At 38.2% G+C, this 16,049-nt stretch overlaps 1 protein-coding gene across 1 annotated transcript in view; it reads right to left on the minus strand.

The window, feature by feature from the left end:
- Positions 1–16,049, minus strand: part of FAM185A (family with sequence similarity 185 member A) — a 38,003-nt gene that overhangs the window by 2,197 nt on the left and 19,757 nt on the right. The window contains exons 5-7 of the mRNA XM_042018435.1: positions 15,623–15,664; positions 10,162–10,257; positions 7,728–7,862 (exon numbers count right to left, since the gene is read on the minus strand). Of these exons, the coding sequence (XP_041874369.1) occupies positions 7,728–7,862; positions 10,162–10,257; positions 15,623–15,664 (273 nt within the window). The remainder of the gene's footprint in view (positions 1–7,727; positions 7,863–10,161; positions 10,258–15,622; positions 15,665–16,049) is intronic.

Genomic DNA, 16,049 nt, shown 5'->3' on the forward strand with positions numbered 1-16,049 from the left:
TTACTGTTTCCTTATGATAGTGGCCTAAAAAAAACCCCACAACCCTGAGGTATCTGTCTTCTTACATGTTTCACATAAACTCAGTATTCAAAGTCATGCTCTGAAAAGCTCACTGTATAACAAAGAAGAGAGTTCAACTTAATTTTAAAATGAGACTAAGAAACGGAGGCCAAGAGAGAATAAGTGACCTTCCAATTTTATACAAAGGCTTTGTGTCCATATTGGGAATTAAACTGGGATCTTTTAAGTCCCAAATCAGTGCCTTTATCACAAGATCAACCTTCACTTTTGTTTATCTTTACAAAATATCCTTTATTATTACTTTAGTGTTCATTTAACTGTGTGAATTCTGAGTTTAGAACTAATTTGAGCCTGGAATAGCAAGAGGGATGGCAGGGAAGCAGATTGTGAACCAAATTTGCAAACATGCTCTGCAACACAGCTGAAGTTAAATTCTGGCCACAGCAAAAACAGTGGCAAAACTCCAACTGACATCACTGCACTGGTTTCCACAACTCAGGCCTATGTGCCAGAACTTTTCAATAGCCTTTCAGTGCTCTAGCAGTTCTAGGAGGGATTTATTTAAGTTTATGGGCCAAACCCACAGCAATTCACAATAGGCTGAAGTATGGTTTAGAAATACACAGGAGTCCAACAGTGTCAGAGTCACTCCAGTGTCCCCTGCTACCAGACTACAACATGCCTTCAGGTGTCTCCATGGGGATGTCTGTAGTGGTTTGGTCTAAAATACTCATTACTGTTTATCTGCTGTGAGATAAGAATTAGGAGAAATGCAAAGCAGGCACCAAACTTGAAAGAATATAAAGAAGTTTATTAACAGACCTAAAAGAGGGGAAAAAAAAAATTATACCACCTTCAGAACTCTCCTCCTCCCCCCACCTTCCTCCCTTCTCCCACTGACAATGTAAGAAGACAACCCTTAAGATGTTCAGTCTGTTTACCACTTCCATAATAACCTTGTTCAGTCCATTTAGAAAGAGAAGTCTCTTCTTGCTCATGCTATGAAAACATTATCACAACGAGACAGCCGCCCACTTCCAAATATTGTTCAGTCCATTCAGGAAGAGGAGTCTCTCTGCCTGCGTGTGAGTCCTTTCCCCCGACTTGCAGCTTTTCCCGCAACTGCTTTTGAGGGTCCACTCTTGAAGTTTTTTGGGGTACAATTTTAAGGTTGAGCCATTCAAAAACAAAAACAGAGGCCCTTCTCCTTCCCTGGGAGCAAAGGGTCTTCATCATCTTCATCGTTAGGACTATCTCTGGGACCATCTCTAGGAACTGAGGTTTTCTCCTTTCCCATTTGGAGCAAAAGTCCTCATCAGGTTCATCTCTAGGGACTGAGGTTTTCTCCTTTCCCGTTTGGAGCAAAAGTCCTCATCTGGTCCATCTCTCCCTGTCCAAACTTCTCATGAAATTACAGCTGTGTCAGCATCTGCCTATCTCAGCGCAGGTGCTTTTGCTCACGGGTTGAACACTCCACCCCCCATATCTTCATGAAATTACAACGGGATACTCTGCTATATCATAGCTTCACAACAGAATTTCAGCTTTAAGCATCTCCTCTCTCTCTTCCCTCAGGTTTTCAGCTCTTCACAGCAATAAAAGGGTTAATCTCACCTCGGCTCTAAGAGAATGTACAGAAATGTTTTGTTCCTTATACTTCTTCTGGAAATTTGTCCGTGACACAAATATTAAGGTTATTAAGCCCGTCAGTAGTACCAGGTTCAAAGATATTTAAGACATTTAAATAGCTTTGTGTATGAGGCACTAATCAAGCAACAAGGTTTAGATGGAGACCTTTTGATGACTGCTTGGGTTTTAACTGTACGCACTGCTTGTACTTTGAATACTGTGAGAACACAAGCGGATTTTGAGGAAGACTTTGCTAGCTTGATTAAATCACAGAAGCAAACAGCCTCCTGGATTGAGAATGAAGCGGGGAAAAATGAATTTCAAAACCTACCAGTCAAGACAGCAGCATGAGTTCAGGAGAAGACAGACACACCATTACGTTGTGTGGCCACCTTTTCAATTTAATGCCCAGGAAAAAGGTTGGAGTCTTTTTCTCCTCCCCAGCGTGTGGTATCTAAAGGAAGGTAACACCTTTGTAAAACTTTACACAGTCAAGTACTGACTGTTCATTTACTTGTCTTCCTAGAGACTGGAGAACTTGAGAGCCTGATTTTCATACCATAAAACACAAGAAGAAGATCATATTTTAAGTGTTGTTCATTGGTAGTGTTAGGACTGTGGTATATATCAAAAGGCTGTGAACAGCTTGAGTTGAATGCAAGCTGAAACCAATAAAAATCTCTAGGATAGCATCTCCTCTAATATGTTTAATAAAAGTTGGATGAACTTTCTATTTGACTCAAAGGAATGTAATCTTTTCCAGATACAACCTGGGTCTTTGTTTATTTTTTTTTTAAGATACTGCTTAAGGATCAAGGCTTCACAGAGGGCAGTGTGTAGAAGGACATTGTAAAACAAAGCTCTTCCCACTCAATTCTAGTGGCCAAAAGTCAATAAAAACTGCTTCTAAGAAAAAAGGAAAGTTCTGAAGTGCCTTGAGAACAGACAAAACGGGGGGGGGGGGAGGAGGGGGCATGACAGCAGATAGTGTTACTCCTGGGATCAGAACTGCAATGCTGACTGCAACAAACCCAAGACAGCTGCACAGTGGGAGAAGCTCTACACTTGCGCAGCTGGTAAGCTTCAGATAAAACCTGAAGTTTCAGCAGACTGACGTAATACAAGCTCTTTCAGTTATTTCCCTTTTAAAGGCAAGTTGCTTGCCTCATGTTATTCACTGCCCCTTCAGCTGTGTTTGTATTCAACCCTTGAACTCCAGGCAGCTAAAAACACAGACACTACCTTGGAGTAAACAAAATAGAGTTTCTCATAATGAAGACTCTTAAACACATCCATCCATAAAGCTTTGAGCATGGTATAGGAGACACATGCAGTCAGCCCCCTCCTGCACACTGCATTTAAAGCAATCCTAAAGGGAAGGCTACAGCATTCCATAGGCTGCTCTCCCAGTACTCCTATGAGGGACCACTGAGAAGTAAGTTATTCCTGATAGTAGGAAACATCTGTCTAGATCCCCCTTGGTCCAGCAGGGAACATCAGGCAGATGTGAAAGTTATAATATTTCAGTGCATGCCTGAGTGAATGATTGTTGCAAGGAGAAAGGTGCTTCTTACCACAATCTACTGGGAGAACCAGGCAGGATGAGAAGACTTGAAGCATGTTAGTAAGAGAAACCTGAGAAGTCAGAGCTAGGACGGTAGTGTCAATGTCCATCTTTTCAAAGGAATCTGGTAATTATGGACAGGCTGACTCTCCAGAGGCACAGGAAGAGGAAGGCTATCTAAGAAGTTCTGAAGTATTAGAAGAATAATTGGATACTGGATCAACCCATAAGGTAGAGACAATGTGTACTTGAAAATTTTCACAGGAGAAAAGGAGTTAGACAAGACAATGGGGATTTCCTCTCCATGTCCAAGTACAGACATCTGAGGGAAGGCATAAATTAACATGGGAGAGTCCTATTCCCTGCATGGTCACCAGAGGCATAGCTCAGAGGAACACTGCTCTCAGGTGGCTTAGCAAAGCTCCTGTGCTGTAGACAGGATGGGATTAGTACCAAAACCTAAAAGACCTGTTAACTGCTGCAATTGCTGTCATGCTAACGACAATTGGGAGCAAGTATGTCTCCACCTAGGAGAAGACAGTAACTCCCAAAGCATTTGCTCTTTGTATGAGGACGGAAAAATACGAAGAGGTTTGCCAGTTGAGAAGGCAAGAAGAGGGAGACACAATAACAGTGCCAAACATCCACAGCCTCTGAGGAGCACCTGAGACACGGTGGGACTTTTACCATGGAAACTCACACACCTGCTGCAAACCAGATGAAGTGACTGCAAAGTTAAAAGTTCACTCAGCACCAAGCAGACGGCATCACATAAAAGGTTGACACATGTTCACATGGCACTAGAACTGGGGCAGGGATGGAGAAATCCAAAATCAGGCAAGTCCCTGGCACCACTCACAGATGAGATTTACATGGTTTATTTTCCAGACAATTAGGTTTGGAAGTTGATACCATTAGCTACAAGGATTCAAATAAAGTCTCTGAATGACTGCAAGAGTTTTTCCAGCAAGTTTACAGTTGTCAACACACAAGTTGGCAGCCAAAGTGGCTGAAGCGTGTCCAATGGCTGCATTTCATTTAGTCCCCATCCACCCACACGGCTGATAACCTCCCTTTGTTACTTTGGAGTGGGTGGGAGCAGATGGTCACATCAACTGGAGACAAGAGAAAACAGAGCTGAAACAACCTCCTGAAGGAAGCACTGAATTTGGTCTGACACGCTCACATCACCTGGTCTTCACAATCTGCAGTACCAACGCTCCTCCTGCCTCCCCAGACCAGGGCTACAAGGAAATTTACCTTGATATTTAGCTAAGTTTTCTTTACCATAGTATCAAATCATAGTTTCTAGTCCTATTGCCAGGGGACAGAACAATTTATTTCCTTTTTTCTCTGTAGCAACTTATGTACTAGAAAAATGTATCTTCTCTTCCCTTTGTCTTCTCTTTTGAGACAAAACCAGAACTTTTCAGTCTTCTCTCGTTAATCATGATTTTAGGACTCTAATCATATGTTCTCCTTTATAGATTCTACAGTTTTGAAGTACAGTACTCAAAACTGGACACATTCCAGCAAAGTATTACTAATGCCATGTAAAGCCAAAAGATTATTTTGAGTTTTATGGATCATGTTAATACGCTGTTTGTTTTCAATGGTGTAACACTACTGTTTCCTGATATTATTTAAATATTGCTTCTCTTTGGACTACACAGGTCATTGTGCCTACCTTCATACTTTGAACCTAATTTATTGGAAAGTGGCCTAAAAAGCACCTAAATCAAAATTATATGACCTTTAACCTTGGCCTTCAACATGTTTGTAACCCCTTTGACATAACAGTCTCCTAAGTTTCTTTTCTGCTTAAATATTTAACACTTTTTAGCTTGCTACTCTTCCTCTTACCACATAGAGTACCTCTAGCTAATTACCTCCACACGCATCTTAAACCAGCTAATTTAAGAACACAGACAGACCTGGAGAAAAGAAAAAGGCAGATATTGAGCAGTAAGGGCTTCCCTACTTGCCAGGGAAAAGAAAGAACACCTTGACAAGATTACAATCAGAAATTACCGGAATTACTCAATTTACTAACAGCAGACAGCCAAACACTTCCAAAGATGGAAGCTGGACCAGTGCTTAGCAGGAACTCTGTTTTTGTAACATTTCATTATACCATACATACTACTTCTAAGAGTACCTACTGATGCCAATGGAAACAGATGCCTTGCCCTTGCAAATTACTTCAAAGAACAAACTCCCTGTCACTGCTCTCTAGTTCCCTCCCTTTGTCAGCAACTATCCCAGTTTTGCAGGGAAGTCCCTTCTTTTTCTAAAAGAGCAAAACAAATTTTCACACTCTCATCCCTCTGTCTGTAGAGCACTCAGCCCAGATTTCCATCTTCTTGCTTTCACTAAATCCCACTCTATTCCTTGGCTATCTGGCAAAACCCTGGATGTGAGTGCTTGTGGGCTTGCAGTGTACTGACTCCCCTCTCAGTGTGGAAGTGGGGGCCATGCAGCCAGGTGATGATATACATGATAACTGCTCTAAAGCAGTAGAGAAGGCTTTCCTAGAGCAGGTGACAGACTAAGTGCATGTTTACCCAAGTCACAGAACTCTGCCCTGTCTTCCCACTGGACAGCCTTCTCTCTAAAACCTTCAAATATTCCCAGAGGCAAGCAAAACTTCCTAAAAGCAGACAGTTCCCTGTGTTATCCACAGGAGAATTGGATTTTCTGAAAAATCATCTATTTTTAAACTAATCTTTGAACTCAAAAGCATAAAAACCCCAAACTGCCATGCTCTTCTGATACAGCTTTTATCCACTTGGCAAAGCCCCTCTTCACCATCTATTTTACATTTCTTCATTTGCAGCAGGAAGACAGCTATGGACTTTGTACCTGAAACTTCAACAGTAAATAATGTTCTCAGGAAACAGAAATTGTATTAAATTATTTTCAATTATTCCAGAATCTACTTGTACATGAAAATTACCAAATATAACTTTAAGAGGAAGCGATTGTTGAGAGTGGGGGGGGCAAGTGCTTTGCCTGCAGAAAGAATACACCATAAGGTAAAGAGAAATAGAAGCAGGAAGCATTTCCCTTTTTCGTAATACCTTAACTTCTTTAAACAACTGATAATCATTGGCCTAATGCTGTTGCCTTTGCATAATTCTTGTTCATTTCTGTGCCTTTGGGACGTGTATATTTCAGAGTTTACTAAATCAGGGTTGCTTTTGGCCTCAAGTGCCAAGATCATTTCCATACAGAACAGTGGGTTGAAAAATTGTACTGCTTCAGTGATGACTGTCCTACATAAACACTGACTGGGTTGTGAAACCAGAGAAGTCATTCAGCTGTGTATATTTTAAACACCAGCTCTTATCTTTAATGTTGCCAAAGCAGCAAGATGATTGACTGGCCAGTGGTGCTCATTCACTGAGAAGAAGTCTTGTTTTACTGCTGAGGTGATTCATTCCACAGAGTCTTGCTAGAATCTGGGGTCCTTCCACAGATGTCTAGCCTGAGAACTTCTAATTATGGTTTTTAAAGAAACTGTATTTAATAACCATTAGTAAATTTAAGTGCTAGTTACTGTTCCTAGGCAGGAAGAGATATATAAGCAGGCTATGTACTAAAATTATGTAATTACACTTCTAATGTTCCCTGACTTTGAGATTACCATCTTACATGGGGGAGGAAAAGAGTTTTTGTGCATATTTTCTTAGGTTTAAAACCAGAGCAAAACTCAAAGCCTTAACCAATCCGCTGTCACATCAGGTCACACTGACATAACACGTTCAAACATAATGTGTCTGAGGGCTCCAGCTTTCAGTTAATGTTTTCTCTAGAGCAAACTGTGTAATTGGTAAAAGCAACAGCCTTAACTTCTAGATAGCCACATCTGGAGTGGGGGAGAGAAATACACACCCTACACAGTGAACTGTGTAACTGTTTTCTAAAGCAGGAAACAGCAAGACCTGGGATTGTAAGTTCAATTTTAAATGCCTTACAAAAATGCTTCCAGTAATTGCAGGTACCTTTCCATGTACTCTATTCCTCCAGCTCCAGCTTCTTCTGCTCATCTCCCACCCATCATTTCTCAGCCTATTCTGCACTACTGTACATTTATAAATATGCCATATATCCCTTTTACTTCCCCCTTTGACTCAGAAACAGACAGAATTTTTTAATTATATTTTTAATATAATAGATTGCCTAGGAAAGTCTGTGTGACTTTCTAAGCCAACAAAGCAATGAGTCAAATTCTGCTCTGGATTATCTCCCACAGATTCACTGGACTAATGCTAAGGAGGAATTTGGCTCTAAGACTTTTGTTAGAAGAAGTGATTACATTCACAAGTCATTGACCAAATAAAATTTTAAAGTCATCCAGTAACACGGGGAGTACAACAGCACAAGCAAACATCTGAACATGAAGCAGATTAAACAAGCAGATGCCAAGGGCAATAAACTAATAAAGAAATGTAGATGCCTTTGACTTAGGCCAGACAGACATTTATTGGAAGCCAAGATTAGTAAGCCTTACCACTTAGAGTTACGCGATCGTCTTTGGAGGCACTCTGTGTTTCTTTTAACTGGATCTCTGAGCTCACATCCACTTTTCTTCCAGACAGCTCTAAATAGGCTTTGAGAGATGCAGGTACCTTGACTGTGATTGAACCTGGTATAAATTTAAGTGAAAGCTAGTTAGTTTAACGCTGAGATCAAAGCATGAAACAGGCCATTATTTCACTAACTTGAATCAAATAATCATTTGGTTGTGCTTGGTTGGGATTTTTTAAAAGTCTTCAGACACAGTAACCTCTTTTTTTTTGGTTACTGAAAGGATAAATGAAGGTATCTTCATTTATCATAAACAGGGCACTGCATGTCTCATGTAGAAAATGGTATCACAGCACTTCCTTTGCAGACATGAAAATAAATAATGACATACACTTCCAGCAATGTATTTTGGTAGAGGATCTTATTACAGGAATGATCAAGGAAGCAAACATAATAGAACTCACAACTATTATGACTTTAGATTTATCTTCTAGTTACATATTGACATTCCTGAGCAAGGACAGGGCATCATAGTTGACAAATAATCCAGTCACTGTGTGGCACACAATGAAAGGATTGCTCCTCTGGAAGGATAAGACACCACTCACATACTGTGAATGCTGGCAACTATCTTTGCTTTACTGCTCAGGGTAAGCTGTTCACATCCTCCAACAGATGCAGTCTCAAAACTGACAAACCAGTTTAGACTATGCATCACTAAAAATGTAAACTAGAAGCAAAATTGCAGCATTGGTGGCCTGAATAATTCTGCTTTGACATTAAACCCAGAAATTCTGACTTCTGCTTTTCCTAAATCTGTGCTTCTCTGCATTAGACCAAAGGCAGACACTGGGCCCCCAACCTGCCTACATTAGTCATCTTTGTAATAACTCAGTCACAGTTTGGAAGCTCTGTCCTACACATTACATCAAAAACCTGAAAAATTCAGAATAGTCTTATATGTGCTTCTCAGTTTCTGCTCAATTTCAACACTCACATTAGAAAACATAAAACAATTTCTTGACATACATCCCAAAAGCTGAAGAAGAACATAGTAAGAATAACAGCTAAGCAGCACCAGAAAGCAACCCTAGCTAAGCAACTTAGACTCAGTAGAATCACTTGCCTGTGACAGTTTTGATGAACAAGTAACTTCCAGCATAATTTAGGCCTGCATTTTGCTGGATACATAAAAGCCTTAGAATAAGAAAGGGAAAAGGTCTTCATCTTTGGGTCCTCTTTGGAGAGTTGCTCAGTGATGACTCATAAAAACCAACACACATGCAGCTCATTTATCACAAATGGGACATTTTCTACACTGCAGCTGTCAGCAGTTATTCTGAATTTACAGGGTAAACAGAAACAGAACTTCAACTTTGTCTGTACTAAGCTGTGCTGCCAGAAGAGATGTCAGAAAATATTTTGAAAATAACATTAATTAGCTTTTATTAAATACATTCCTCTTCGCTACTATCTCAGAGACATTAACTTAGCAATAAGTGATACGAAAGATAACCAAGAAATAATAAAAAAATAAATTTCTTTGCACTAATGAAACCAAAATAGATTGTCCAGAAAGATGAACAAATGATTTTAGTGCATTGACGCCATCAGTCACATTTTGAGTAACTGTTAGATTTTAACAGGGTACAGGCATTGTCTCACAGGAGACACAAGTGTACCAAATACCATGTTCATTTAAACCACCTGAAGTGCCTGACATGACATTAAAGTCAAGTATAAAAATGCTGTAGTGTGTTTTGGCTTGTTTTGGATTTTGTTTGTCTGCATTTTGTTTTTTCAGGGTTGTTTTTTTTCAAAACTAGGACTAACAAGATGTACTCAGGGCTATGCAATGTGCAGTATCATATCTTCTGAATGGCAAAACTATGAATTCAACTTTAGGTGTGAGCTTTTAACTAAGAAGTAAGATTTTAGTGAGTAAGCAGGTGAGAAAATGAAGGAAATGTGGTAGGGTAAGGCTCTCCCATCTTTGCTTTTCTGCCTTCAAATTTTCATAGTAGGACATTTCAGTCAGAAGACAGGAAAAATAAATGTGCGTCAGTTATCACTGCACATACAGCATCATGGAGAAAACTGTGCTCAAAGCAAAGGAACACTGTAACCCTAGTCAACTCTGCAGAATTCTGCTGGGTATATTGCCAGGAAAAAAAAAAGAAAAACATTCATAAACACAAACATTTGTAATCCATCTTAAGTATCCTTGTCCCTTACAGAGCTTATTGTATTTTAAGTATTTACAGACATCTTCCAATAATGAGGCAAAATGAAAATGTAAATAACCAACAATCACAAACTATTTTTTACAGACAGATAAAAAACCCAAAACAAACCCTTATCCCCTTTTCTTTTACATCAAAATCTGCCACAAAAAATATTTGATTTAGTTTGCTAACCTTTCTGGGATTTCAGATCCACTTTTCTTAATTGACTGACATAAACATCTATCGTCCCATGATATGTAGAAGCTTTTAGACTTCCATCTGATGAATCTAAAACACAAAAGGAAATAAAAGAACTTGTGTATCATTCACTCTTTTAAAAGAAACATTTGCCATGAACTTTCTTTATACCTCAAACTCATTTTTGTCAATTCTTCTGTGTTTCAGAAGTATAATAATTTACTGAATGTCAGATTTTACTTAAAAAAACAAGTTTCTGAAAAAAACGTATCTCCCCAGTCCAGAATTGGGGCACACAATCCTACGGCTGGAGCTCTGCAGTTGTTCTACATCTACAAGGCCTCAACTGCACTGCACATCTTTCTACAGGAATGTCTTTATCTTTGTGTGAAGATCAAGCACCAAACTTGAACACTGAGATCTATTTTTATTTCCAAAAGAGTTCATTTCCTCAGACTCTGTGCAGGGAGAACTTTACCCTGGAAAGCTGCCCCATACAAAAACCAAGTAGTTGTTCACTGAAACATCTTGTTACACAAATAACTGAGTACAGGCTTTGTAAATGCTGATTTACTACATCTGAATTATCAACAAATGTTTAATATAGCAGGAAAACAGCATTTGTTCTGTGCCCTGAAAAAGAGAGGCCTAAATTTTATTTTATACCTTATTAGCTGAAATTTATGAACATAAAACTTTGTGAAGAAGTGCTTTTACAAATAGAAAGTCTTGAAGAAGCTTTAATTGTACACTTGAGTAGTCTTTAATTATTTTCAATGTATTCCATTTTAAAATACATAGACTTTCAAAATATCCCAAATAGTTTACTTTCAAGCTACTGAACAGACTTATACCTAATAAAAATTGCAAAGAAATTATGAAGAAACTCTAGAGGAGCATAAAAAAATTACATTTGTACACGAGCAAAAGGCAGTTACTGAAAGGTATTTTTGGAGACAATGCTAGAAATTAAAGTATTGGCAAGAAATCCTGAGGTAGAGACTGGTTACTGCATATGCATAGAAAAAACCCAACAGTCAAACTGTCATAAGTAGCTAAAACAATAAAATCAAACCTTAATGAAACTTCCCATTTTAAGAAGTAAATGCCTAATGAGAGAATGAACTAGATTAATCATAACAAGGATGTCTCATATTAATGTTTTATGCTTGCCATACAGTTTTAGCTCTAAGTAAACTCATCCGGAGGTTTTCTGATCACAGATCTCAAGCACAGATGCCAAAGATCAGTGCATTGCTTACAACAGCAGAAACATGGAAAAGGATCATTATTCTATAGCTAAAGCTGATTTCTTTGGAGGGGAAAGTAATTTAAAAAAAAAGCAGCTAATCCATACTTAGTCACTTGAGAAACTGAGAAGGGCTTTGACTAAAAAGAAAACATTAATAACTAGAACTGGATGTGAATGCTTCTGCCATCTCAAGACTTTGAATTAAAGAAGGTCTGTTCAAAATCTGAAAAAAAAAATTAACTCTTCATTAATAATGAAGAGTTTTGCTTGTGTAAGTGAAAATGAAACCTCAGTTTTAACTGATGACTTTTTAAAAGGTTGTTCATAATAGTAAAAAAATTGAACTCATTAGAACTAGAAAATTTGACATACATCAACCTTTTTTATGAACATTTTAAATAGTGATCACTTGAGGTTTTCATGCAAAAGCTGTTTTTGCAGATATTCCTCATCAAATTTAGTAATGGCCAATTACCAAATCTTCACATAATCCTGACAGAGATTTTGTTGGCAACAGATACAGGAAACATCCAGCCTTTGACTCTTCTGCTTTAAACAGAACATATAATAAGTTCCTTTATCTGTTGCAGGAAGAAAGAAGAGTCTCCAGTGACAGAACAGCAGCTCTCTCCAGGGAGAACAACTACAAACAGTCCACAAACCACCAGCTGATGGTGCTTTAGAGGGACAACCTTTATCCAGAGAAGCCTTTCTCTTCCCACTTCTCAAACGCCAAAGTAGCTCCTGTGAGATTCTTCCCAGTGGGAAGATAACTTTTGTGAATCTGCAAGACTGAACAGTGTTCTTTCCTAGATCTTCAATTAATATATATTAAAATAAAAAGAATTCTCATTTTGTGAGAGACTGGATTCTCTTTGCAGAAGGCATCAATATGAATGAAGGATGCAGGAGGAGGGCAGTAAGGACAGACTCACCAGGGCACAAATTTACCAGGGAAGACAAAAATAACCTCAAGGGGAATAGAACACTTTTCCACTGAAGAACACTGTTTTGGGAGGACAGCTTGCCAGATTCTGACTCCCGGAGTACCTCACTAATACAAAGTTTCCCATGGCTGAAGAAACTACAGCAGAGTTTCAAAACCACCAAGAAGCTTGGCAGCACTAATCAAACACCAAACCTGGCACTACAGTACTGTACAATAAACAACTGTTATGCTTTGACCTACGGAAGTAACATGAAATATATTTTATGGAAACAACTGAATATGATTTGTGTCGTGAATGTTACAGATACGATATTAAATACAAGTCTGTAGACACAATTAAGAATACCAAGAAACATGGAATTGTTCATCACTTCTGCAAAGTCCATAAAGATGCTGTTTTAAGTTTGTGTCTCTAGCTCTTAGCAAATAAAGGGGAAAAAAATGAAAACAGATTAAAAACATGCCCAAAGTTGAGGTGATAGAACAAAAAAGTGCCCAAATCTAAATAAATAAATAAATAAATATTTCAACAATGAAAGATTATCCTATACTAAGAAGCACAGGCTGACAGGACAAAATACATAACAAATAATAATGGAGACAATACATATTTTATGGTTATGACAGAACAAACCTAAGGCAATTTATTTTCAAATATATACCCAGTTAGCTGATATGAATGCAAATAACTGAAGGTAAAAATAAGGAAAAAAAAGTACAGTTTGAATTCAGAGTTTGCTAAGGACTGACAGGGGAAAAGTTTTCTGCAGGTTTTTCAAGGGGAAAAACAAGGACAAAGCCTTTTACTGGAAATGGAACACATGGTCACTCTTGAGCAGCTTCAGCTATTTAAGAATTTACTGGTACTAGAGAAAAAAGATGAAAAAAAAGGGCACAGTGAAGCAAGATGTCCTTGGCAAAGTCTTTGTTAAGTTTTATAAAAAATTAACAGAGCTTGAAGAATAAGACCTAAGACACATAACTTGAAAGACTGCATAATTAAAGATCAGTGAAAGGCCTACAAAGGTAACAGTTAGTATCACTTCTCCCTTCACTTTATCAGCCAAGCACTAAATAAAGGATTAAACACAAGTGATCTTTCCTTAAATCTAAGCAAAACCATACTTTTCCTAATAGCACCTAAAGACTGACCTTGTTCATGGTAAAATCAGTAACAAAATCAATCTCAAGAGGAACACAAAATATTTACCATGATTTGATTAGACTGGAGAAAGCATAAAATTACAACATATTCAAAGTGTGATGAAGATTTAATTCCTGCTAAACTAGCTATCTAGTATTGCTTATTAATAGAAAACAGCCAAATATTCTTGTTTTAGTTCATTGTTCCAAAACATAAGAAACTGAAATACATTCACTAAATAGACTTCACTATTATTTATTGTTTAGAGTTCATTAAATTGCACATACTACTGAAAAATCCTTAGCAGTCCTGACCATACTCATCAGGGGGACCTAGCAAAACAAATGATGCAACACACAAAGCAAAGACATCTCTCATGAAAACAATTCCTTTCCTAACCAAGTTACCCAGACTATCCTTTTACCTCTTAATGATCTATTTCCTACCCCAGTTTTAAGTTATATTCATTGGTTGTAAAGGCCATAGTTTCTTTTTGATAAATTACTCTGTTGCAAAAAAAACCCAAACAACCAAACCACCTGGCTTGTCTCGTCTGCAGAAAAGGAAACTGGGGGGTGACCCCATAGCTCTCTGCAGCTTCCTGAGGAAGGGAAGGGCACAAGGAGGTGGTGAGCTTTTCTCCCTGGTGTCCAGTGAAAGGATGCATGGGAATGGTTTTTTTAAGGAAGCATTTTCTTACAGAGAGAGTGGTCAGACACTGGACCAGGCTTCCCAAAGAGGTGGTCATGCCCCAAGCCTGTTAGTGTATAAAAGCCACTAAACAAGACACTTCACCTCTTGGTCAAGCAGTTGGACTGGATGATCACTGTAGGTGGTCCCTTCCAGGTGAAATAAGGGATAAGGCATTGAGCAAACTGGTCAAACAGGAGGTGTTCTCACACTTTTAGAGTTGAACATCTGGATCTTAAAAGTCTTTTACCTTTAGAAAAATCCATAAAAATACCAGGGATGTTTAATGCTCTTTAGGAAAAGATGAAGTCTAACTAGTGCTGTCAGAATTGAAATCTGAAAAATAATGTTTCTTCAACTGTGTCTTAATGTTTAAGCTGAACCTGGTTCATTAAGGAAAATAATCATCATCTGTTGATGGAAAAAGCTACCTCCTATATTAAGAAACCTTTATTTAACCACTCTTCATACCCTATAAGTTTATTTAAGAGAAGGAAAAACAGCCTAGCAAGAAAAATTTAATTCTGTGGTTTAATGAGTAACTCATAAGAATGTGTCTAGCATTCATTTTCCAGGAATGTTAACACAGAGCTCTTAGAAACATAAGAAGAGTTGTTAACAGTCCCTGAACAATTCTTAGAGATTGTCCCTGAAAGATGCTTAGTGAGAGACTACAGTTAACACCATTAGCAGAAGTCTTCAAGATTTGGGCCTGAGGAAATCTTTCTACATTCAAAAGACCACTGAGCCTTGTCTATGATTCTGTTACTTCAATTTTCTGCCATAGCAATAATCAGAATTTGAATTTCTCCCTTTGGTGTTTGTGTGCTGTAAAATGCACTGATATAAGGTATACCATAATTGATAGCTCTGAGTTATCCTGTTGTATAAATGCCCAGGTTCCCAAAAAAAAGGTTTATGAGCCATTTTCATTTCTGAAGGAAAAATTATAAGCATAATAGTTTGAAAAAACTGAAATTATCACAAGCCTTCCCATCATCCCCCCAAATAAGTAATACATCAATTATTAGCTTCCTGATATAAAAATTAAGCATAGCTAATCATTGATAGCAATAAATATAAGATAGAGAACTACATTAAAGGCACAACTGCATTTGATGTACACTTAGTGTTTTGTCGTGTCCTTTTATCCCATCTTTATCTGAAAGGTGACACCTAGACTCAGCCTAACTTGTGCAAGGCCCAGAGGCTATTGGGTATCAAGTGAGAGCACATGCCTTGCCCAACCACAAAAGGCTGAGTTTGGAAGGGGTCTTGTTCAGCCACAGTTATCAGTGCTACTCCTGAAAAGGAGGCAAAAACATCTGTGTGAAATCACCTCCTTTTTACTTCCCCTGTGAATATTTGCTCTTAGAAAGGAAAAGGGAAGAACGAGAGAGAGGGAGAAGGCAGAACCTACCTACTGTGATACTTCCTGTTTTGGTCTGAAGGTTGGTGTTACCTATAATGAAAAGGGGAAAAATGTTAAAAACCATATTATTGAAACATATTATTTATTTTTAATAGCGTTGCTTTACAAACAAAAGTCTTAACACTTGAGGGTAATAATGAAGTGACTCCAGACAAGAAAAACACTGAGTAAAGTCAAAGACACCACCTGGATTTGAGGGAGAAAAAAATGCAGAGAGGCATGTGGAAGGCTAACACACAACATTGTCTTATTTTATTGGGGCATTTTTTTAAATTGCTCTGATGCTGCAACAGCACTATGGATGATTTAAGTTCAATTGGATGTATGACATAAACAGTTTCTATTTTCCTCTTTTATACACCTATACCCCATCTCTGCTGGAGGGAATCTTGTGTGTTATCTTCATAGGCTACTT

The sequence above is a fragment of the Corvus kubaryi genome, unplaced genomic scaffold (assembly GCF_017639235.1).
Source record: "Corvus kubaryi isolate FWS band 111438036 unplaced genomic scaffold, C.kubaryi_AGA036_p1.0 137, whole genome shotgun sequence".
Classification (NCBI taxonomy): domain Eukaryota; kingdom Metazoa; phylum Chordata; class Aves; order Passeriformes; family Corvidae; genus Corvus; species Corvus kubaryi.